At 46.9% G+C, this 26,212-nt stretch overlaps 1 protein-coding gene across 2 annotated transcripts in view; it reads left to right on the plus strand.

Annotated features, from left to right (window-relative positions):
* The window catches only part of arl13b (ADP-ribosylation factor-like 13b), a 163,630-nt gene that overhangs the window by 95,938 nt on the left and 41,480 nt on the right, over positions 1-26,212 (plus strand). For both annotated transcript variants that reach the window (XM_086006595.1, XM_086006596.1), the window contains exons 5-6: positions 1,531-1,636; positions 24,712-24,914. In XM_086006595.1, coding sequence (XP_085862721.1) covers positions 1,531-1,636; positions 24,712-24,914 — 309 coding nt within the window. The remainder of the gene's footprint in view (positions 1-1,530; positions 1,637-24,711; positions 24,915-26,212) is intronic.

A 26,212-nucleotide genomic window follows, 5' to 3' on the forward strand; every position in this document is an offset into this window, starting at 1 on the left:
GAATCTTCTCAACATTCACAGGAATAATGTATCAGTTGTGTAAAGGAAAATGTGTGAATTCATTGCTATCATGCTCCTATTGAATGGCAGAGCAGGCTCAAGGGGCTATATGGCCTACTCCTGCTGTTTCTTATGTTCTTATGCTTGCGTTCATCTGCTAAAAAATATGAAATTGTCCAATTGTAGACAATGACAGCTTCCCACCGCCGCCACCCCCCCCCCCCCCCCCTTAACTGTCTCTTTTCTCCGCTTCTGAAAGTGGTGATACATACTGAGTAACTGTTTCACAGACGCTGGCAGCCCTCTTGTACTTCACCTAAGTGCAGCATCTTTGTGAGCCCAGACAGTAAAGGCCAGATTTTCCACACTTTCATGATCAATTAATGGAAAATCTGGATAATGATCAAGCATGAGAAACCCTGCCTGAATATCTCCCCCCCCCCCCAAAAAAAAAAGGGCAGGAACACTGAGGCTAATAGTAATGACCAGCTGAGATTGGTAAACGCACCCCAAATTAGAAATTTAATCTGGCACCTTCCTGATCTGTATGGCTCAGTACCACTTGGAAAATGCATTTACTGTCATCATCTTCAGGATTTTTTTATCACTCATGCAGTAACCATACAAGCAAATCTTTCGATTAGGCACTTTACAACCTTCCACTTTACATTGAGTTCAGCAATTTCAGATCATAACTATTGTTCCCATTTTTTTGGGGCATCAGGTGCTGGTAATGTTTCTGCTGTTGCCATCTGCGGCTCCTCTAGATCCATTTTTTGTTTCTTTATTTGTCCAATTACCATCCCTTTTGCCTTGTACCATCATCCCTTCTGCCCTTTAATCACTCCTGCCCTCCACCCTATCACAGCCCTTCCCTTTTGTTCTTTCCTCTCCCCGGCTGTCAATACGCCGTTAAAAATCCAGTTACACCTCTTTCAACAAGGTTTAACTTTGTCAGGGGGCGGGGCATTTAACAATGATATTCCAATGTCATAGGGGAAGTTTTTGTCCTTCAGCGTGATTTGAATTGATTGCTGGCTTTGGGGAGTTCCACAGTGCAACCTGTAGCAGAGCAGGGAATGACTGACTGCAATTTCTAGATTTTCGCATTTATCTGCGCATGTGCTAAATCCTGAAGCTTGAGGGGTAATGACTGCAAATGCTGACAGTTTTGCCGTCATTACCACCGCAAAATCCAGTCCATTGTATATAAGAGAACATTCTGCATTGATCACTTTGTTTGACTCAAAATGCTTTGGCAAAATTTTTCACCACCATTTTTATTCAGTAACTGAAATCTCTAATGTCGAAAAATAAGAATTTAAACAAAATTAAAATTACTTATTTCACACTAATGATTACATTTATCCATTGACTTGTCTTTAATGCTTTCATTAAAGTTTCACTTGAAAACCTTTCAAAATTGATGTATTAGAAACTGTCAACTTCCAAATGAGAATGCTAAATATACAATTATGTGTAAAAAAAAAAAGTTAACCAGAAATATAATCAACAGTTTGTTTATTTTAGATTGGCAAACAAACAAGATTGTGATGGAGCGTTAGCAGAGGCAGATATCATAGAGTACCTTTCATTGGAGAAGCTGGTCAATGAAAATAAATGCCTATGCCAAATTGTAAGTACTTGAATATCACCTTCAAATGTTCACCACCTTTGCTCCAATAAAAAGAGGCTCAGTTTGTTTCATTTTTTCCCCCTTCATAATTAAAGCCTCACATCCTTGGTATCATCTTAGTAAATCTCTTCTGTACCCTCCCTGTGGCCTTGATATCTTTCCTAAAATAAAGTTCCCAAAACTAGATAGAATATCCTAATTGTGGTCTAATCAATGATTTGTATAGGTTTAGCTTTACCTCTTTGCATTTGTATTCTATGCCCCTATTAAACTTGGATCTCAGCTATATCAAATTGTTCTCCCACTTTTAATGATTTGTGTATCCGAGCCCCTAAATGGCACTGTGTTCACTCCTTATCCTTCCTCCCAAAATGTATTAACTCAATGTTTTTCCACATTAACTTTCATGTGCTACTTTGAATGCTACTGTACTACAGGTAGACTACCCTTTATCCGAACTTCCAAAAACCGAAACCCTCTTAAAAACCGAAGGTTTTTTCGTTCAGCGTAAGTCGTGCGCACGACATGACCAGAGTGGCGCACGACTTACGCTGAGCAGGGCAGAGGGTCACTGAGTTCCCTCCTGGGTAGGAGATTGCAGGCCGAGCCAGGCAGTGTGAAGGAGGTATACCGGGAGAGTGAACCCAACAATACAGCGGCCCGTCCGATAGCTGCAGCGGCCTGTCCGATATTCTTTTCTCCGACCCCCCGCTGACCCCCACCCTTTCGGATAAGGGATAGTGTATCCTTTATCCGCACTTCCGAAAACCGAAATCCTCTGAAAACCGAAAGTGTTTTCGTTCAGCGTAAGTCGTGCGCATGACCCCACCCCCGACCCCGACCCCCCCGCCGACCCCCACCCCCGACAAATTTCCCAGTCTTATAAAATACCTTCCGAAATCCGAAATTTTCCGAAAACCGAAACACGGCTGGTCCCGAGGTTTTCGGATAAAGGATAGTCTACCTGTACTTTGTTTGAATATACCTTAATATTTATAACAAGACCAGATTTCAAATTATTGTTCATATTTCAGTTCGTGAACCTGCAAAAAGTTTTAGCAGTAGTCAATATCCAAAAATGATACAAACAAATGGTTTTTATTTATGGATTTGTTAATTTTGAAATTAAGCAGTCCTGTAAAAATCCTTTTTATTATTAAGAATTTTAATGTACTTTTTAATAATGGTGAACCATTCACTGGGGTAGCATTCCAATTGCACATTTTTTTTTTATTTGCTTATGGGATCTGGGCGTCGCTGGCAAGGCCAGCATTTATTGAAGGTGGTGGTGAGCCACCTTCTTGAACTGCTGCAGTCCATGTGGTGAAGGTACTCCCACAGTGCTGTTAGGTAGGGAGTTCCAGGATTTTGATCCAGTGACGATGAAGGAACGGCGATATACTTCTAAGTCAGGCTGGTTTGTGACTTGGAGGGGAACTTGGAGGTGGCGGTGTTCCCATGTGCCTGCTGCCCTTGTCCTTCTAGGTGGAAGAGGTCATGGGTTTGGGAGATGCTGCCGAAGAAGCCTTGGTGAGTTGCTGCAGTGTATCTTGCAGATGGTACACACCACAGCCATAGTACGCCGGTGGTGGAGGGAGTGAATGTTTAAGGTGGTGCATGGTGTGCCAATCAAACTTTGTCCTGGATGGTGTCGAGCTTCTTCAGTGTTGTTGCAGCTGCACTCATCCAGGCAAGTGGAGAGTATTCCATCACACTCCTGACTTGTGCCTTGTAGATGGTGGAAAGGCTTTGGGAAGTCAGGAGGTGAGACACTCGCCGAAGAATACCTAGCCTCTGACCTGTTCTTGTTGCCACAGTATTTATGTGGCTGGTCCAGTTAAATGTAAGAAGTCACACAACACCAGGTTATAGTCCAACAGCTTTATTTGAAATCACAAGCTTTCGGAGCGCTGCTCCTTCTTCAGGTGAAGTGGAGAAATGCATAAAGACACAGCTTATATAGTCAGAGAATCATGTCAGATGTTTACAGGTAACCTTTCCAACTGCCATTTATCACACCTCGGCAGAGAGATAATCACAGCAGTCAAAGGTGTGAATGGTGTCCAAACAGGTCAGTCAGGGAAACATTACATCAAAGAACAATGAGGTGGGGTCACAAGGGGTCAAATATTGCAGATGCTGGGGTCTGTATGAAAAACAAAAAAAGAGACAAAAACATTTTTTTTGGCTGGAAATCACAGCAGGTCCGGCCGCATCTGTGTAGAGAGAACAAGCCAATGTCGACTCGAGTCTGGATGACCCTGCATCAGGTGGGGTTACATGTAGCGTGACATGAATCGGTCTCGCGGCAGACACAGAGGAATTCATCAGGAGAATGAGGCTCCGGGAATTCTTCCACAAATCCCAAGATGTCAGCAGCGAACCCAATGAGACAATCAATGATCCGGAACAGCAGACAGAGGGATCCGCAGTGCAGCAACCGAAGAAGAAAGAGTCAAATTGGACCCCTCCGGAGGGTCGCTGCCCTAAGCTTGACATGTATGCTCAAGCTGTCAGGAGATGCATCAACGCCAGATTCATCAGCCGCACTCACAAGACAGTCCAGAATGTCACCCGAGCACAACGCAACGCCATCCACGCTCTCAAGACCAACCGCAACATCGTCATCAAACCAGCAGACAAAGGAGGTGCCATCGTCATACAGAACAGAACGGACTATTGCAAAGAAGTATACCGACAACTGGACAACCAGGAACACTACAGACAGTTACCCGCAGATCCGACCAAAGAACACACCCGCAACTCAACAGACTGATCAAAACCTTCGATCCAGACCTTCAAAGCATCCTACATGCTCTCATCCCACGTACTCCCCGCGTGGGAGACTTCTACTGCCTCCCAAAGATACACAAAGCCAACACACCTGGACGTCCTATCGCATCAGGCAACGGAACCCTGTGTGAGAACCTCTCTGGATATGTCGAGGGCATCCTGAAACCCATCGTACAGGGAACCCCCAGCTTCTGTCGCGACGCTACAGACTTCTTACAGAAGCTCAGCACCCACGGACCAGTTGAACCAGGAACACTCCTCGCCACGATGGACGTCTCGGCACTCTACACCAGTATCCCCCACGATGACGGCATCGCTGCGACAGCCTCAGTACTCAACACCAACAACAGCCAATCTCCAGACGCCATCCTACAACTCATCCGCTTCATCCTTGACCACAATGTCTTCACCTTCGACAACCAGTTCTTTACCCAAACACACGGAACAGCCATGGGGACCAAATTCGCACCCCAATACGCAAACATCTTCATGCACAAGTTCGAGCAAGACTTCTTCGCTGCACAGGATCTCCAACCAACGCTATACACCAGATACATCGACGACATTTTCTTCCTATGGACCCACGGCGAAGAATCACTGAAAAGACTACACGATAACATCAACAAGTTCCATCCCACCATCAAACTCACCATGGACTACTCCTCAGAATCGGTCTCATTCCTGGACACACGAATCTCCATCAAAGACGGACACCTCAGCACTTCACTCTACCGCAAGCCCATGGACAACCTCACGATGCTTCACTTCTCCAGCTTCCACCCTAACCACGTTAAAGAAGCCATTCCCTATGGACAAGCCCTGCGAATACACAGGATCTGCTCAGACGAGGAGGAACGCGATGGACACCTACAGACACTGAAAGACGCCCTTGTAAGAACGGGATATGACGCTCGACTCGTCGATCGACAGTTCCGACGGGCCACAGCGAAAAATCGCATAGACCTCCTCAGAAGACAAACACGGGACACAACCAACAGAGTACCCTTCGTCGTCCAGTACTTCCCCGGAGCGGAGAAACTACGCCATGTTCTTCGCAGCCTTCAACATGTCATCAATGACGACGAACACCTCGCTAAGGCCATCTCCACTACTCGCTTTCAAACAGCCGCCTAACCTCAAACAGACCATCGTTCGCAGCAAATTACCCAGCTTTCAGGAGAACAGCGACCACGACACCACACAACCCTGCCACAGCAACCTCTGCAAGACATGCCAGATCATCAACACAGATACCATCATCACACGTGAGGACACCACCCACCAGGTACATGGTACATACTCATGTGACTCGGCCAACGTTGTCTACCTCATACGTTGCAGGAAAGGATGCTCCGGAGCATGGTACATCGGCGAGACCATGCAGACACTGCGACAACGGATGAACGGACACCGCGCAACAATCACCAGGCAGGAGTGTTCCCTCCCAGTCGGGGAACACTTCAGCAGTCAAGGACATTCAGCCTCCGATCTTCGGGTAAGCATTCTCCAAGGCGGCCTTCGAGACACACGACAACGCAAAATCGTCGAGCAGAAACTGATAAACAAGTTCCGCACCCATGAGGACGGCCTCAACCGAGATCTTGGGTTCATGTCACGCTACATGTAACCCCACCTGACGCAGGGTCATCCAGACTCGAGTCGACATTGGCTTGTTCTCTCTACACAGATGCGGCCGGACCTGCTGTGATTTCCAGCCAAAAAAAATGTTTTTTGTCTCTTTTTTTGTTTTTCATACAGACCCCTTGTGACCCCACCTCATTGTTCTTTGATGTAATGTTTCCCTGACTGACCTGTTTGGACACCATTCACACCTTTGACTGCTGTGATTATCTCTCTGCCGAGGTGTGATAAATGGCAGTTGGAAAGGTTACCTATAAACATCTGACATGATTCTCTGACTATATAAGCTGTGTCTTTATGCATTTCTCCACTTCACCTGAAGAAGGAGCAGCGCTCCGAAAGCTTGTGATTTCAAATAAAGCTGTTGGACTATAACCTGGTGTTGTGTGACTTCTTACATTTGTCCACCCCAGTCCAACTCCGGCATCTCCACACCATGGTCCAGTTAAGTTTCTGGTCAATGGTGACCCCCAGGATGTTGATGGTGGGAGATTCGGTGATGCTAATGCCGTTGAATGTCAAGGGGAGGTGGTTAGACTCTTGCTTGTTGGAGATAGACATTGCCTGACACTTCTGTGGTGCGATCACATTCCACGAAAAATAATTGTGTTATACAGTCATGACATTTCCTTACCCACCCCAATAGGCTCCAAAATTATGCCCTGCACTTGGGTACTTTCCTGGCATAACTGCTGGAAGGATTCCAGAAAATGGGGCCGAACATGGTTCCACTAAGATTCTGCACGGTGGAGACAAGGCCTGGAAAACCTGATGTTGTGGGGACAGGATTAATCTTATGTCTGCCCCTCTCCAACATCAACATTAACTTTGGGCTAGGAATTGGGCTCCTTTGCGCCTCCTGTCAGTGCCTCGGGGCGATATCAACGCCGCGCCTCCCGCTAAATTCGGTGGGCGTTTTGCGGCGGTGGTAAGATGTTGCTCCCCGATCTCCTGCATCTGGAGATCGTGATGCCATTGCCGTGCATAGCGCCCTGGCTGAAAAATTCCTTTTCATCCCCTGCTTGTGCGCCTGCCGTTAACGACAGGTAGAGGAGGCGGCTTTCAGTCGGATGCCCGCTGGAGGAACGCTGTTTAAAGACGTCCACATGCGGTTTAGTTTCTGTCGGCAACAGTGCTGTGTTTAGTTTCACATAGGCAAAGAGGCCTTTTGGCCAATTTGAGCGTTTTGCATTTTAACGAGTATTCTCGCGCATAAAGATTCTTCAGTTTCATTGAGGGGGGATTTGAAAGTGCAATATTTGGATCCTTTCACTGGGGCTGTACTAGCACTGGACCTCGCCCTCCAGTGTCAATGTCGGAGGCAATTGAGGCACAGAGAAAGAGTACAAAATGTGGCCAGAGGTAGGAGGGCCAACAGGGCTCTCAACAGGAGGCCTTACCCACCCAGGGTATTCTGGCAGCAGTTCTCCTACATGAATTTCACTGAGGACCAGTGTGTTAGAAGGCTCCACTTCAGCAAGGACGTAGTCACAGAGCTCTGCCACCTCCTGCAGCCAGACCTCAAGCCTCAGATCAGGACCACCATGGCACTCAGTGGCAGTCAAGGTCACCGTCGCCCTCAGTTTTTACGCCAGCGGATCATTCCAGTGTGCGACGGGCGACATCTGCAACATCTCCCATTTTGCCATCCATTGCTCCATCTGCCAGGTCACAGATGCTCTGTAAAGAAGGAGAAGGGACTGCCTACTGCATTTCCTTCCCCATGACCAGAGAGAAGCAGCACGAGCGTGTAAGTGGCTTTGCCAGGATAGTGGGATTCCCCATGGTGCAGGGCACCATTGACTGCACCCACGTCGCTTTGCGGGCACCTCATAACAATCCTGAGGTATTCCGTAAACGCGAAGGCTACCACTCACTTAATGTGCAGTTGGTGTGCGACCACACACGGTGAATCCTGACCGTCAATGCCCGCTATCCTGACAGCAGCCACGATGCCTTCATCCTGCGCCAGACCGGTGTGCCAGCTCTATTCCAGCCACCACATCAAGCTTGCGGCTGGCTGCTGGGAGACGAGGGCTATCCGCTCTCCAACTGGCTCATGACGCTCCTGCGCAATCCCAACACTCCTGGCCAGCACTCATGTAATGAGAGCCATGCTGCCACCAGGAACAACATTGAGCAGACCATCGGAGTGCTCAAGTAATGGTTCCGCTGCCTTGACCACTCGGGAGGAGCCCTCCAGTACCCGGCTGAGCGGGTGTCACTTTTTGTCGTCATCTGCTGCATGCTGCACAACTTGGCCATTATGAGGGCGCAGCCATTGCCACTAGGCATAACTCTACCACCTCACGAGGACGAGAAGGAGGAGGAGGAGCAGGAGGACGAACAGCAGTGAAGGAGGAGGCAGCCACTCGATTGGCGTTCTGCAAGGTCGGTCCATGACTGCCTCATCAGACTTCGTTTCCAGTGACTTCGAGTCCTCTTTCCAGTTGCTGAGCATGTCACCATCATTCTATCACCTGGTGATTCCATACCACACCCCAGAACTGAAATGAGACACAGCATCAAATCTGCAACATTCCAGTAATAAATTTATCAAAAACTATTAACCACATATATACAACAATATTGCCCTTGCCTCCCCTCTTTACAGTCCCCTTTCTTAATCTAGTGCTCCTACGTAGTGTCTCCCAAGTAGCTACAGCAGGGCTGGTGGAAGGCTGCTGAGTGTCGGTGCCAGAGACTACAGATGGCCTTGCAGGACGCCCTCGACCAGCTCTGGGCCTAACCCTAACCCTGCACCACTTCAGGCTGGGCAGCGGCAGTTTCGGCTTGCTGGATGACAGGCAGCAACAAGTGCAATGGCGGAGTGGCAGTGGTGGGATCAGGAATGCTGTCATCCTGAGAGGACAGCAGGTTCCTGCTCCACTGACCCACTCCTACTCCCCCGGGGCAGCACCTCATTATCCCTACCAACCTGCTGGAGCACAGATTGCTGGCCTGCTGCGACACTGAGATGGACTGTGGTGGACCCAGCGACAATGGCAGTAGTCAGAGCTTTCGTGGTATCAAGCTGAGACTGCATGATGAGAGCAGTCTGAGACTCGATGGCAGCAACCGTTGGCTGCATTACAGCATTAAGACGTAGCGTCACTTCCGCGTGTGCTGCAATGGAAGCTGCCACATTGCCCATGATGCACATCATGAGATCTGGATCCGCACAGTCTCTCTGGGAGTCCACTAGCCTCTGCACAGTAAAAATGATGGGCTCCTTACCATTGCCAAGAGGCTCTCGGGCACCCTTGCCATTGCACCTATCATCTCTGCGTGCATGGCCATTACCCTTCTTGTGAACACCTCCCCATCGAGATCCTCATCTGAGTCCTGTGCAGCAGAACTCGCGTGCAAACTGAGCCTCTGGGGAGCTGACTCCCGAGCTACCCTTTCCCCCTGGCCTTGCTGCAGCCCGCTCGTTCCCAGTGCAGACCCCTCTACTAAACTTGCCTCTAAAGATCACGTAGTCCCAGTATCTGAGGTGATGCCTGCGGGTGATAGATGCAGTGATGCGGTGCTTTGCTCCTCTCCTTCCTCACTCTCAGTGGGGGGCTCAGGGATAGGCTGGTCATCTACTTGCTGATTTTCTGAAAGCATAAAGGCACAAGACTCACTTTAAGGTGAGGGCGGGGGGCAGGAACGGAGCAAAGAATGCTGACATTCTCAGGAGGTGGAAAGTGAGAGGTTTGTGGTGTTGGGGGGAAGTGAGATGAGAAAAGGAGAGGGCTGAAGATACCGTTTTTGTCCCCAACAGGGTCAACGTCGCCGACGGCCACGGTGCCCACCACCTGCTGCCCAATGAGTCGCAGCACTCGTTCCTCAAGGTCGGAGCTGTTGGAGCTGCGCATCACCCCTGCCCATTCTCTGCTGCTCCCTCCTATTGTGGGCCATCTTGGCCTGCAAGAGAAACAAATGTGTTTCAGTCAGAGTCCAGCTATGTGTTTGGGAGATATGCCTGCTGTTGTTGAATAGCTGTGATTGTAGGCAAGGCATGAGATGTGGATGTGAGTTTGAGTAGGTGCAGATGCTTGGTGGGTGAGTGGTGGGGGTGTGGTTCTTTGCACAGTGTGCATAGACTGAGGTTCAGATGCTGGTATGTAGGAGCTGTTGAAGCATGTACTCACCTTGACCACCCGACTGAGGTCGTTGAATTTCTTGCGGCACTGTGTCAGGCTGCGTTCCACCACGCTACTGTCCGAGACTTCCTGGGCCACTTCCCTCCACATTTCACTGACCACCGGAGACGAAAGCCTCCTTCCAGTGGCCGAGAACAGCATTGCCGCCCTTCGCTCCACTCCAGCCTCCAATGCCACGTCTGTGAACCGACGCGCTCTCTCCCTGGGAGTGGGAACAGTCATAGCCATCAGGGGATTCACTCGCTCGCAGGTTGCCTCAAAGCCAACAATGCTGAAAATGAGCATCTGCACAATGATGCAACCTCCCCTTTAAGAGCTGGAAGGAACCAGTGTGAAGGATCATTGCTGAATGCATTGCACCTGAAATTCATTAGCGCTCTGCTGGTAGTGCCCGTGTAACGCCCCACTGAGGTCATTAGCGCTTGATTTAGCACCCCACTTCCTTCCTGGGGCGTTAACACCCAATTTAGTAGAAGTTCAGAATCCTTGGCGCCTGGTGCTAAACTTTCAAAAGTTAGCGCCCCAAACGGGGCGATACCCAATTTTACCCCCGTAGTGTTTCTGTGAGTTTGAGAGGTTTTAACCCTCCCTGAGAAATTCCACCCAGGATCCAATGGAATCCCAGCCTGAGCAGGTGTGGGTATTGTTACCTTCACCTTCAATGGAGAGCTGTACCATCAAAGGGTGGAAACCAACCAACATGGCCAGTGCTACAAAGTTACCTAGGAATTTCTTTCCATACAGCTGCTCACCGTATCAACTAACAAGTTGAATAATTGTACCACGTACATTGAAAATAATATACAAATGGAGTAATAATTGCAATTAAGATGCATAAACTAAATTACTTGCTTCCATCCTGCCACCTATTGCTATGCATGTTGGGTAAATGAAGTGGTTGATTCCCAGAATCTGGTAATGGTGGGAGATAATAATGCCACTAATGTCCACTATTTGTGGAAAGAATTTAGGAATTCCATCCCCAGCTTGACTAATTCAATCACTGTACAGGAAACTTTCGATTAACCGGCCCCTAAATAACCGGAACGCTCTATCCACTGGCAAAATTCAGGAGTCGGTTCAGGTAACTTTTTTTACTTTGTTACTTTTTTAAAATTGATTTGTTGCTGTGCAAGGGTGTAGCTGAAGCTGTTGCTAAGCTACAGAGACGCTTGCAACTTGTGCCGATTTGTTTTGAAGCTGTTGAGCAACAGGGTTTGTTGCTTTATACGTGGCTCTGAGCTCCGTATCTTTTACAATAGCGTTCGGTTATCCGGAATTGTTGATGAACCGGCAACACGTCGGTCCTGTCCATGCCAGATACCAGAAAGTTTCCTGTACATAGCCTGACATAATAGTTGATGTGCCTTCAATAACCACAAAACTAGAAGTTATTAACTTAAACAGGTTGGCTTTTAATCACTAAGATCAGAGCTAACATCTCAACACCCCGACTGGCTCACAGGAATGAGTCATACAGATCCTGGGATCTTTATGTAAGAGAAGTCAGGGGCGGAGCCAAGAGCCAAGACCTGGAACCTTCCAGGTTACTCAGGAAAGAGGAAGTGAAACTATACACAGTGTGGGGGAGGGTAATATACATGAGTGCAAAACGAATACAGGCAAGACAAACAGATTTCATTACATTCACCCCTTCTTTAGATTTAGTCCATCGGGGTGATGTTTCTTAAAAGTTGGTATAAGTGAGTCTGTCAGGAGGTTTTGCGGTTCTCCAGTGATCGGCGCAAAGCCGGTTGGGGTGCCTCTAGGGGAGTGGATTCTGGTTCCTCCGCTGTCCGGGCCTCCGCAGTGTCTTCCAGGTTATCTGCAGTGTCCTCCAGGTTAAAGTTGGGTATTGATACCTCTGGGCATCCTGTCTCTTTTTGGTGTAGGTCTTCCTCGGGTAGTCTCTCATCGTTCTCTCCGCTCCCCGAGGGAGCGAGGTCTTTTATGGAAACAGTGTCCTCTCGCCCGTCAGAGTATTCGATATAGGCGTACTGAGGGTTTGCATGGAGGAGCTGTACCTTTTCCACAAGGGGGTCCGTTTTATGGCCTCTCGCGTGCTTCCGCAATAGTACTGTCCCCGGAGACGTCAGCCACGCGGGTAGAGATATGCCCGAGGTGGATTTCCGGGGGAAAACGAACATCTTTTCGTGAGGGGTAGCGTTAGTGGCTGTACATAACAGAGACCTTATGGAGTGGAGCACGTCTGGGAGGACTTCCTGCCAGCAGGAGGTCGGAAGGCCTTTTGACATTAAGGCTAACGTGACAGCCTTCCAAACAGTAGCATTCTCCCTTTCCACTTGCCCATTACCCCGGGGGTTGTAGCTAGTGGTTTTGCTAGTGGCTATCCCCTTTGAGAGCAAGAACTGGCGCAGTTCGTCACTCATAAATGACGTCCCCCTATCGCTGTGTATGTAGTTCGGCATGCCAAACATGCAGAATAGATTACAGAGACACTTGATGACCGTGGCACTGGTCATGTCTGGGCAGGGAATGGCGAAGGGGAAGCGGGAATATTCATCGATGATATTGAGGAAGTATACGTTACGGTCGGCAGAGGGAAGGGGTCCCTTGAAGTCCAGACTTAGGCGCTCGAATGGCCGTGTGGCTTTGATAACGTGCGCACGGTCAGGCCTGTAGAAACGAGGCTTGCATTCCGCACAGATGCGGCAGGCTCTGGTCATTGCCCTGACCTCCTCGATGGAGTGGGGCAGATTGCGGGACTTTATAAAATGGTATAGTTGGGTGACCCCTGGGTGACAGAGGTCGTTGTGGAGACCCTGTAATTTGTCCGTATGAATGCTGGCACACATTCCCCGCGATAGGGCATCTGGGGGTTCATTAAGGGCTCCCGGCCTGTACATAATATCATAGTCGAACGTGGATAGTTCGATCCTCCACCTGAGTATTTTGTCATTCTTGATTTTCCCCCTTTGTTTGTTATTAAACATGAAAGCCACCGACCGCTGGTCGGTGAGCAGGGTGAAACGTTTGCTGGCTAGGTAGTGTCTCCAGTGCCGCACTGCCTCCACTATAGCCTGTGCCTCCTTCTCGACAGAAGAGTGCCTGATTTCAGGTCCCTGAAGGGTTCGGGAGAAGAAGGCCACAGGTCTCCCAGCCTGATTGAGGGTCGCAGCTAAGGCAAAGTCTGACGCATCGCTTTCGACTTGAAAGGGAATGCTTTCGTCCACTGCACACAGTGCAGCCCTTTCAATGTCCTGTTTGATACTGGTGAAAGCCTCCCGAGCTTCAGCTGATAGTGGGAAGGACGTCGATTTAATGAGGGGTCGGGCCTTATCAGAGTAATTGGGCACCCATTGGGCATAATACGAAAAAAATCCCAGGCACCTTTTTAAAGCTTTGGGATTGTGTGGCAGGGGCAGTTCCTTTAGGGGGCATAATCGGTCAGGGTCCGGTCCAATTACCCCATCTTCCACCACACAGCCGAGGATACAGAGACGGGTTGTGTTGAAGACACATTTGTCTTCGTTGTAGGTTAGATTCAGCTTTAGGGCAGTTTTTAAAAATCTCGCAAGATTTAGATCGTGGTCTTGCTGGTTGTGCCCGCAGATAGTGACATTATCCAGATAGGGGTAGGTAGCTTGTAGTTTATTCTCGTCAACCATGCGGTCCATCTCACGTTGGAAGACCGAGACCCCATTTGTTACCCCGAAGGGCACTCTGAGAAAATGGTAGAGGCGTCCGTTCGCCTCAAAGGCGGTGCATGGGTGGTCCTCCGTTCTAATGGGGAGCTGGTGATACGCGGATTTGAGGTCGATAGTCGAGAAGACTCGGTATTGCGCAATCTAGTTGACCATTTCTGATATGCGGGGTAAAGGGTAGGCGTCCAGCTGGGTATAAATATTAACAGTCTGGCTGTAGTCAATTACCATCCGTTTCTTTTCGCTATTTTTAACTATGACTACTTGGGCACGCCACGGACTGGTACTGCATTCAATAATGCCTTCCCGCAGGAGTCTGTCCACTTCCGCCTTGATAAAGTGTCCGTCTTCCAGACTGTACCGTCTACTTTTGGTCGCTATGGGCCTACAGTTCGGAGCGAGATTAGCGAATAAAGAGGGCGGGCTGATTTTTAAGGTTGATAGGCCACAGACTGTGAGTGGCGGCTGGGACCCGCCATATGCTAGCATGACACTTTCGTGGTGGCACTGGAAGTCCAGGCCTAAGATTACATTAACACAGAGTTCTGGCATCACGAGGAGTTTAAAATCCTTGTAGTCCGTGCCTTTTACAGTCAGTGTTACCACACAGTAGCCCAAAATGTCCGAAGTGTGGGGCTTAGCAGCCATAGCAATTCTGCTCCGTGTAGGGGTTACCGTTAATGAGTGCCGCTGTACCAGGCTAGGGTGGATAAAACTCTCGGTACTCCCACAGTCAATTAAACATTTTGTTAAATTCCCGTTTACCTGTATGTCCATCATGGATTTTGTCAACGGGTGTGGCCTGGATTGATCCACCGTGATCGAAGCCACTGTTGGGCCCTGGGCGGCCGTTGAGTCGGGAAAAGATGGCGGATCCCAAGATGGCGGCCCGCACGGCACGCACGAGGCGGTGACGGAGTTGGAAATCGGATTCCCCCTGCAGACTTTGCTAAAATGCCCCTTTTTCTTACATTTGAAGCATGTAGCGTCCTTCGCTGGGCATCGTTGTCTGGGGTGCTTGGCCTTGCCGCAGAAGTAGCATTTCGGGCCTCGAGACATTGCCGCTGTAGTAGGACTCCTGGGTGAACTTCTGTGTGGGGACTCCGGCGGTGTAGAGCTGGTCTGAGACCTGGATGGGGAAGATGGCTGATTCCAAGATGGCGGCCCGCTCGGCGCGCATGAGGCGGTGAGGGCCGCATGGCCGGAAGAATAAGAGTCAGAGTTTTTCTGGGCCACGTCCAGCGATCGCGCAGTGGCCACTGCCTTTTTAAAGTCCAGGACCTCCTTCTCCAGCAGTCTCTGCCGGATATAATTCGATTTGAGGGCCGTGATGAAGGAATCGTGAACCAATTCGTCAGAGTACACGTTGGCCGTCACGGCCTTGCAGTTACAGTCCCGGACCAAGTCCTTTAGGCCCTGTAAGAAATCGTCCATTGATTCCTCGGGTCGCTGCCTGCGTGTAGCCAGCAGATGTCTGGCGTACACTTCGTTTACTGGCCTCTGGTATTGGGCCTTCAGGATAGTGATGGCCTCCGTGTAAGAGGTGGCGTCCCGGATGAACGAATAAATCCGATGACTAACGCGAGTAGTCAGTAGACTCAGTTTATCTACCTCGCTAGCGGATGAGGCCCTCGCGAAGAGTTCGAAGCATTTGAGCCAGTGTCCAAATTGATTTGATGCTTCAGCAGAATGTGGATCCAAGTCCAGATGCTCTGGTTTTAGGAGTCGATCCATCCTAGTATTCTTTAGTGATTAAAATTGATGTGCTTTCAATAACCACAAAACTAGAAGTTATTAACTTAAACAAGTTGGCTTTTAATCACTAAGATCAGAGCTAACATCTCAACACACCGACTGGCTCACAGGAATGAGTCATACAGATCCTGGGATCTTTATGTAAGAGAAGTCAGGGGCGGAGCCAAGAGCCAAGACCTGGAACCTTCCAGGTTAGTCAGGAAAGAGGAAGTGAAACTATACACAGTGTGGGGGAGGGTAATATACATGAGTGCAAAACGAATACAGGCAAGCCAAACAGATTTCATTACAATAGTCTTGTTATAAAACAGCGTATTCTCTGATTCACCATGAGCAACACCACAGGAGATCTATTGTCACAATTAATCATCAGCAGAATTTTCTGCTTAACACTTTGATCTGATGGGCTGAAATTACAAATTTATGGCTGAAATTATGTATTCATAAAACAGTGAGAAATACAATTGGCTGATATGCAGATGTCTTAATTCTGGTTCACTCATATCAGAATTTCTTAGAAGGAAGAAGGGAAACCAATCAAATCAGTCAAAAGATTTTAAGAGAAAAAATATTATGTAATTTTCCCCCGCTTAGCCTGCTGAATACATTCACCCACCAGTCTTCCGCACCCTCCCCTGCTGCTTTCCTGGACCACTGTTAACTGATGACAGGAATATCAGTGTGTACATCAGGTTTTCAGCCTTGTAATAAGGGAACATCTATAATTATGGGGGATTTTAACTATCATATTAATTGGACAAATCAAATTGGGCAGGGCTGCCTTGAGGATGAGTTCATTGTGTGTATTAGGGATGGGTTTCTTGAGCAGTATGTCACTGAACCGACCAGGGGGCAAGCAACCTTAGATCTGGTCCTGTGTAACGAGACAGGATTAATTAAAAATGTCCTAGTAAAGGATCCCCTTGGAATGAGTGACCATAACATGGTTGAATTCCATATTCAATTAGAGGGTGAGAAGGTTGGATCTCAAACAAGCATGCTAAGCTTGAATAAAGGCGACTATGAAGGTATGAGAGCGGAATTGAGTAGAGTGGATTGGGAAAATAGATTAAAGGGTAAGATGATACATGATCAGTGGTGTACATTTAAGGAGTTATTTTACAACTCCCAAAAAATATATATTCCACTGAGAAGAAAAGGGTGTAAAAGAAAAGACAGCCATCCGTGGCTAAGTAAAGAAATTAAGGATAGTATTCAACTAAAAACAAGGGCATGTAAGGTAGCCAAATCTAGTGGGAGGATAGAGGATTGGGAAAACTTTAAAAGACAGCAAAAAATAACAAAAAGATTGATTAAGAAAGGGAAGATAGATTATGAAAGTAAATTAGCAAAAAATATAAAAACAGATAGTAAGACTTTTTATACTTATACTAGCTGGGGAGCCCCGCGTTGCGAGGGCAATTTTGGGGCGCTTGGTCTCCCTGCCCCTGTGTGTGCCCCCTCTCCCCGTCATGTCCTCTCCCTGTCCTATCCCTCTCTCCCTCCCCTCCTCTCCCTCCCCTCCTCTCCCTCCCTCCCTCCCCTCCCCTCTGTCCCTCTCTCCGGCCCCTCCCCCTGCCTAGCGCCTGAGGTCCGGAGCTGAGGTCCGGCGCGTATCGCGCGGCTGATGGACGGCCGCTGTGGGCGGGCGGCGCATGCGCGGGCGGCGCATGCGCGGTCAGTGCGGGCGGCGCGAGCCCCCCGCGATTTCCCGAGGCTCTTCCCCCCCCCCCCCCCCCCTGCGCGATTTCCTGAGGCTCCCCCCCCCCCCCCCCTATTAAATTGTTATTTAATTCCCTAACACATCATTAAAATATTTACCTTAGTTCCCTAACACACAGAAAGTGTGGGGGGAAAAAATTGTGAAAAATCAAGATGGCAGCCACTCACCTCGGTTCAGAAGGATAAGGCCCACCCACACACGCACCGATTGGTCGACTGGTCAGGTCACCGAAGCGTAGGATTGGTCAATCGTCGAGTCACTCGACACTCAACTGCAGGAAGGAACCCGCCGTCCGATTGGTCGACCTCGACGTCACATGGTTGCTAATGAGATGCTAATGAGCGGAACGCTGAACGTTTTTGGGATACCGCGGGCGGGATTTTTGTCCGGCCGAAACGTAAATACGCCTATGACCGGTCCGGAATCGCAAGCTTTCTTTTGAGGCGACGCGCGCGTCGGTACGCTCTGTAACTTTCAAACGCATAGAGAACGGACAGACATCGGGACAGACAGAAGAGCTCTTTTATATAGATAAAAAGAAAAAGGGTGGCTAAAGTAAATGTTGGTCCCTTAGAGGATGAGACTGGGAAATTAATGGTGGGAAATATGGAGATGGCAAAAACACTGAATGAATATTTTGTATCAGTCTTTACAGTAGAAGACACTAAGAATATCCCAACACTGGACAAACAGGGGGCTATGGGGGGGAGGAGCTAAACACAATCAAAATCACTAAGGAACTGGTACTCGGTAAAATAATGGGACTCAAGGCGGATAAATCACCTGGACCTGGCAATCAGTAACTAGTGGTGTTCCGCAGGGGTCGGTGCTGGGTCCCCAACTCTTTACAATCTATATTAACGATTTGGAGGAGGGGACCGAGTGTAACATATCAAAGTTTGCAGATGATACTAAGATGGGAGGGAAAGTAGTGAGTGAGGAGGACATAAAAAACCTGCAAGGGGACATAGACAGGCTAAGTAAGTGGGCAGAGATTTGGCAGATGGAATACAATACTGGAAAGTGTGAGGTTATGCACTTTGGCAGGAAAAATCGTAGAGGAAGCTATTATCTTAATGGCAAGAAACTGGACAGTACTGAAGTACAAAGGGATCTGGGGGTCCTGGTGCACGAAACTCAAAAGGTTAGTATGCAGGTGCAGCAAGTGATTAAGAAGGCCAATGGAATGTTGGCTTTCATTGCTAGGGGGATAGAATATAAAAATAGGGAGGTATTGCTTCAGTTGTACAAGGTATTGGTGAGACCGCACCTGGAATACTGCGTACAGTTTTGGTGTCCATACTTAAGAAAGGACATACTTGCTCTCGAGTCAGTACAAAGAAGGTTCACTCGGTTAATCCCGGGGATGAGGGGATGGACATATGAGGAGAGGTTGAGTAGATTGGGACTCTACTCATTGGAGTTCAGAAGAATGAGAGGCGACCTTATTGAAACATAAGATTGTGAAGGGGTTGGATCGGGTGGATGCGGGGAGGATGTTCCCGATGATGGGTGAAACTAGAACTAGGGGGCATAGTCTTAGAATAAGGGGCTGCTCTTTCAAAACTGAGATGAGGAGGAACTACTTCACTCAGAGGGTGGTAGGTCCATGGAATATGCTGCCCCAAAAAGCTGTAGAAGCTACATCATTACATAAATTTAAAACAGAAATAGACAGTTTCCTAGAAGTAAAGGGAATTAAGGGTTACGGGGAGCGGGCAGGAATTTGGACATGAGTCTAGGTTCGGATCGGACATGGCCCTGTGGGTAGCGGAGCGGGCCCAGGGGCCGTGTAGCCTGATCCTGCTCCTATTTCGTGTGTCTAATTCTGTTAGATTCAGGAGATGGTTCTGTGATAGTAGATTGGTGGTTAGGATCAGATCAGCCATGATCTTATTAAATGGCGGAGCAGGCTCGAGGGGCCGATTGGCCTACTCCTGCTCCTATTTCTTATGTTCATATACACCCTGCCCCTGTATTCCCATGTCATCAACCTAGTAATGAGCTGATATCAGCTTTTTGTGCTATTTTAACACCATATTAGCACAAAAGTTTACTTGCCTCCCCTTGGAGCTCCAGAACCCATCATTCCCTCTCTGTGCTCCAGTCCCCGATACTCTCTCCATCCCCCTGCCCCCCCCCCCCCCCCCACCAAGCCAGACAATGGGACCCTATAGCCCCTATTGCTGCCAGATCATGATCCCACTCCCCAGTTCTCCCAGATTCAGGCACTTCCTAATCCCACTGCTGTAAAACTGCGACCTTTCCACAGTGGAGCCAAAACCCCACCCTCCTTTCACACCGTACTACCCCTTTTCAATTGCTCTCAGTTCCAGGTTCATTTTATCAAATTCTGACTAGCTCCAAGACCCTGCTCAGTGTTCCAGACCTTAGCACCCTCCCAATTGCTGCTGCATCCTAGGACCCTCCACCCCCACTGTGGCCAATCCCTGGCTGGAATTTTGCTTACCTGGGCAGGTCCGGTACGGGTGGCGTCCATGGCAGGTCGCGACCCCGCTGCTGGCTCCATCCCACTGCAGAAAATGAACTTGCCTTAGTGGGGCCTATTAAGCCCGCCCAGCGCGTTACCGGCCCAATGAGATGGAGCAGGTCTGGTGACATCATTCATGAGGTGTTTTTGAAGGGATAAATACAAGTCCTAGCCCTTTCAGGCTACCCCAGATCAGGCGTATTCCCCAGACGTTCACCTCCAACTTCAGTTAGAGATAGCCGAATTCCATAAGACGCTTAAATGGGTCTAAAGATTCAGGCTGTTACTGTCCTCCAGATAGCATTTTTAATAAGTTTAACTAGACTGTAACCTTCTGGATATTATGAGGGTCTGGAATACCCCCCAGAATTCTGCAACTCCTTACAAAAGAGTGTACAGAAATTGGGTTCGCTAGTTTATACAGAATTACTCTTTGAGACAATTCTAAAAATACATAGTTTTATTTAAGAGCCGACATTCATTTAACAGCTGTTGAATCAGTCGTAACATTAACAATTCAAAATACAGATAGCTTACATTTCTTATTTCTCAGAGACCCTTATTTTCAAATCTTTACTTCGTTACATTTCTACATTTCTTTACTTATTTCTAAATCCAGATTATCCACCAAAATCAATTACTTTGATTACCCGAGACTCAAAGTTTAAAAACTTAGAGCATGCCTGTGAAGTTGAGAAATGCTTGCCCTGTTCAGCGAGTTCTGACTTTCTGTTTGAAAAGCTCTTACTTTTATACCCTTTTTGCAGTGGTTTATTCTTTGATGTTCTCTGCTGATGTCAGCTAATTGTCTTATTCATTCTCTCTTTTGAATGCTTTCTATCTTACTGTCAGTTCAACTATTGCATGCATAATTATGTCTCTACCTTTTTAGGTGATTCAAAAACCATCATAAAAACAATATGACAGCTATGGTTTCTGTTTGATGCCATTCTTACAAAATGCTTTCATTCAATTCTTCATATTGGCTTTACTGGTTTTAGCAGACGTGACTCCTTACTGCTCCAAGTTCAATACAAACACATTGGCCCAGAAATTCGGGTCGGGGGCTTCCCGCGGGTGCAAGCCCCCGACCTGCACTTACCTTGCGCGACGGCAGTTGAGCTGTAGGGCCCCATGGAATTCCGCTCCGGGGCCTGGCCCAGCTGCCGGCGCGCTGTGGTTGCGTGTCCCGGGGCGTAGTTAGTGCGATGTGTCCCCTGGGATCACGTGAGCCATGGGCAGCCAATCAGAGGAGGGAAAAGCCCATTCATAAGATTGACAGAAAGGCCTGTCTAAACTTATGAATACTATGGGCCTCAAAATAGCATTAAACCTTCAAATAATTTTTTTTTTTAATCACTCTTTTTCAATAAACTACAAATTACATTAAATAACTATTTTTAACAATAATTTACATTTTTGAAAAAAATAATTTTATAAAAAAACAGGGCTAAAAATAAACTTACCTTGCTCTAAAGTATTTAAAAATAATAAACCTGTGGAAAAAATGTTTTAATTTTAATTAATTCACCACTTACCTTGTAAAAAGCAGGCCTTACGCCTGCTTTTTAAATGTGTAAATCCTTGCGTGAAAATCTGCAAAAAAAACCTAAGTTCAAAGCGCACGCGCAGCCTCCCCTGCGTGCGCGTTCGACCTCTGAACCCCTTCATTCAGAGGATCGGAAGTGCCGGTTTCCCGCGCATGCGCAGTGCATGCAGGAAACCCGCACTTCCATTCGGCCTACGGGTGAGTACCCCGTGCGTACTCACCCATGGAGAGCCGAATTTCTGGGCCAATGTAATTGCTTGGTGCATCTATTGAAGTCATATCTTCAAAGTGTTCTTGTTGGTATCATATTTACTATGTATATATTGGGCCAGAAATTAGGATCGGGGGCTTGCCGCGCATGCAAGCCCCCGATGTGCACTTACCCGGCGCGCCGACAGCTGAAGCCTGGGACTGCTTGGAATTCCTGTCACTGGCCCGGTTCAGCTGTCGGCGCGCTGTGCTTGCCTGATCCAGCAGCGTAGTTAGTGCGATGTGCCGGCTGGGATCAGGTGAGCTCTGGGCAGCCAATCAGGGGAGGGGAAACTTCATTCATGAGTTTGATAGTAAGAACTGTCAAACTCATGAAAACTACGGGCACCCAAAACACTACTTAAACTTTAAATAAAATTTAAAAAAATCCCACTAATTAAATGAACTATAAATAACTTTAAAAAACTATTTTAAACAATTAATCAAATTTTTGAAAAAAATAGTTTTTTAAGAAATCGGGTCTAAAAATAAACTTACCTTACTGTAAAGTCCTTAAAAACAATAAAGCTGTGGAAAAAATGTTATAATTTTACATAATAGACCACTTACCTTAAAGAATCAAGTCCTTACGTCTCCTTTTTACATTTCTAAAAAGTTCAGGCCCTTACACACTGGCAAACCTGTCAAAAAGAAGGAAGTTCAACGCATGCGCGCAGAGTCCTGCGTGCACGCGTTGGACCTCTGAACCCCTTGGAGGAAATGCCGGTTTCCCGCGCATGCGCTGTGCATGCTGAAATCCGGCACTTCCAACGGATCCACGCGTGAGTACCCCGTCCGTACTCACGCGTTGGGACCGGAATTACTGGCCCATTAAAGACACTTCTAGGGTGGTTCATGCATTTCTAGCTATCTCAATTGGTTGCATATTTAATCGTGTTTCCTGTCTTCCAAGTTTAACATAAAAACTCTTTGACCAGCAGGTGTTTCTTTTCAAAGGCACTTGCCTCTTTTAATGTTTGTGTTTCTGTTCAATGTGTTAGCTGATAACACCTTAAACTGGGCATTTTCATTGTGTTCCCTCCAAACTCTAGACCTTTCAGAAGCGCCAAACTGCCATTTCAATAGGGTAATTGTTTTAGTATTTTTAACTAATTCCCATTTCAAAGCTTGTTTGGTTTTTACAACTTTGTTAAACAACTGATCTTTATCTCAGAAGCCTGTATTTCTGTTTGCAGCCTGTGTCTCCGAGGCTTTAGATTTTTAAACCCAGTATATCATCTATTAATAATATCAGTATTCTGTTCATATTATGGTGTATCTTTTTGAAATATGGCGTATTCCCTCACATTTTCATGACCACATTACATTTTATGTTGAATCTTTACAATAACATAATAAGTTATATATGAGTGACAAATATTTAAATAACATCACTAAGTAATATGACGCCATCTACAAATACGATCAAGAGCATAATTTAAAAAGTACATTAATTGGGAAGTTATTGGTGCTTTAGTTACAAACCTATAGACTTTTGTATCAGTAACTGGTGTAAATAAAAGGTGTGTGTGTGTATAGGTAATACATAAAATTAAGCAGATTTTAAATGTAATTGTGAAGGAGTGGATTTACAATCTTATGCAAGTTCAGCGGAAGAGTTGCGGAAACCCTGACAAATAGTGTAAGTGGTGCTTATGTGTTTCTGGGATTTCTGCAGCTCTTCCGTTGAAGTTAACAATGGATAAGTGAGAGAACCGCTGCAAAAATTCACCCCCAAAGTCTCAGACTGAAAAATTAAATTAGTTATATTCAGGGACTGAAAGTAAATTGAACCAGTGGAATGAGTGATGAGAATGAAATTGTTACGGTTGATGACTTGATTTGATCTGTAACTGGACAATCACAGTATACTGTGAGAAAAACCTGACCAGAAGCAACACAAAAATGTATTTAAATAGTATATGTCATTTTTTATGGTGCAGATCAATTCACTGCAATTACTGTTGAGTTTGAAAGCAACAGCCGAGAATGGCCAGTGAAAAATGTATTTCCCTCACCATCCAGGGTAGCACGTGCATCCCTTCAGGAATTTCTGAATGAACATTTACCAGTAGCTTTTCAAGTAGAACAGAATCTCCATCAATCTGTTAGCTGATGTAATCAACATATTTTTAATTTGGTTTGTTTTCCATGCTGTCAAGTAATCAGCTAGAGCAATGGCCACGGAACTCACACCTCAGGTTGACAGTTGTGGTTTGTGAGCTGTGTGAATCCCGTGGCCATGCAAAGAAATTTAAACAGTAAGTGGAGTAAAAGGCGCTTAAGTGCCTGCCAACTACCTGATCATGATCTCAATTGGGTCCCCCGCCACTGCCGGTCGGGTTGGCTCCACGATAACGGACGCACCTGTGGGAAAGGTGCGTGGGAGCGAGATGACAGCGGGTTCCCGACCCGCTGTCAAAAATTACAACTTTCCCACCCGACCCGCCACCAATCTCGCCCGCTACCACTCCGGAAAATTCAGCCTCCTGACATTGCCCCACTCCCCTCCATGTTACATCCCAAGAATCGCCCCATATTCCGAACTCCAAGTTCCAGTTGTACCAAACCTCAGGATCACACACCACAGTATGACTGCTAAAGCTACCAGAGCCTAACACTCTCCCATAATTGCTGTCAAACCCTACAACCTTCTCCCCACTCCACCCCCTCCTACTATTAAACTCCTGTGTATCCAGAACGTTGCAAAATGTTAGTTAAAAATTAAATTATAGAATCATCGAAACTTACAGCATGGATGGAGGCCATTCAGCCCCTCGTGCCTGTGCCAGTTCTTTGAAAGAGGTAAAGAAACATGTAGTAGTAATAATAATAAAGATTACCTCTCATTTATTGTTTTCATGGAAATATTAACAGAATCGTGGAATTTGATTCCCAAAACACCCATGGGGACACTTGAGACCAATATCTACAACTCCACTGCTGCCTCAGCTGATTTCACCTATTTAAAGACAAACTAGGAATTGAACCCAGGATATGCTCTTCTGTGAAGCTTAGCAATTCCCCACTGAGCATAATTTTCAATTTCTACTAATAGGAGCCATGTTCTGCTGTTTTGGGGTATGGCAAAAAATTGGACAAAGCCATTAGGAAAGGCCTTGGTTGGCTTTTGAACACCGTAGCAAAGGATTATGATGTTCTACAAGAACGGGTACAAAAAGACACAACGGAGCAGAAGGCACAGGAAGAACAAGAAAAACGAGAACGGGCCGAAAGAGTGCGTAGAATACGAGAGGAAAGGTAAAAGCACATACAACAGTTTCACTTGTCTGATTTATTTAAATCATTCCTAATTTCCAACATTGTGACTGAAGTGAAATGTCTCGTCAATCCTTCAGAAGGATTTGAATTATAGACTGTTTCCCACGTTTCCATAATACCATTGTATACTTAAAAATAATAATTAAAAAGGATTCCCCTCCCTCAAAAAACCTAGATTATATGCTTATAAAAATAGAGATAGATTCTCATTATTTCTGAGAGTTTGGATGATTAGAATAGCTTTAAAAATGTTTAAGAAGTTTTACTTGAGAGATGCTATAGTATTCTGTTTGTTTGTGTAGATGAGTTATACCTTAGTTTTAAGATCCATCCCAGCTCAGTGGTAGCACTCTCATCTGAGTCATGAATGTTGAGAGTTCAAGTCCCACTCCAGAGACTTGAACAGATAACCTAGACTGATACTCCAGTGCAGTACTGATGTGTAAATATATTTTTTTAATACAAGACTAAAATTTACTGCATTAGTCTCAGCATTGAGCTATTTATCGGCATCTGTTCCACATATATTAGGATATAAGTCTCCTCTCCTACAGATTTTTTTGTGCTGTTGAGTGAAGAGAGCCTGGGCAGCCCCATTCTAAATCTTATTGGACGTGATTCTGTATCATAATACGAGACAATAATTGTACAGAGTACAGGTATTGTAGTGTAGGGCTATGTTACTGGCCTGGTAATCCAGAGGTCTGGACTATTAATCATCATTACCTCTGGTGTCCCCCACGGATCTATCCTTGGCCCCTCCTATTTCTCATCTACATGCTGCCCCTTGGCAACATTATCTGAAAACACAGTGTCCATTTCCACATGTACGCTGATGACACCCAGCTCTACCTCACCACCACCTCTCTCGACCCCTCCTCTAAATTGTCAGACTGCTTGTCCAACATCCAGTACTGGATGAGCAGAAATTTTCTCTAACTAAATATTGGGAAGACCAAAACCATTGCCTTTGGTCCCTGTCATAAACTCCATCCCGCTTCCTGGCAACTGTCTGAGGCTGAACCAGACGGTTCGCAACCTTGGTGCCCTGTTTGACCCCGAGATGAGCTTCCAACCACATATCCACGGCATCACTAAGACCACCTATTTCCACTGTTGTAACATCACCTGACTGCGCCCCTGCCTCAGTTCATCTGCTGCTGAAACCCTCATCCATGCCTTCAGACTTGACTATTCCAAAGTACTCCTGGCAGGGCTCCTACGTTCTACCCTCTGTAAACTTGAGGTCATCCAAACTCTGTTGCTCGTGTCCTAAC

Source organism: Somniosus microcephalus, chromosome 14 (assembly GCF_052327205.1).
Source record: "Somniosus microcephalus isolate GS21.2 chromosome 14, FLI_Smic_1.0, whole genome shotgun sequence".
NCBI lineage: Eukaryota > Metazoa > Chordata > Chondrichthyes > Squaliformes > Somniosidae > Somniosus > Somniosus microcephalus.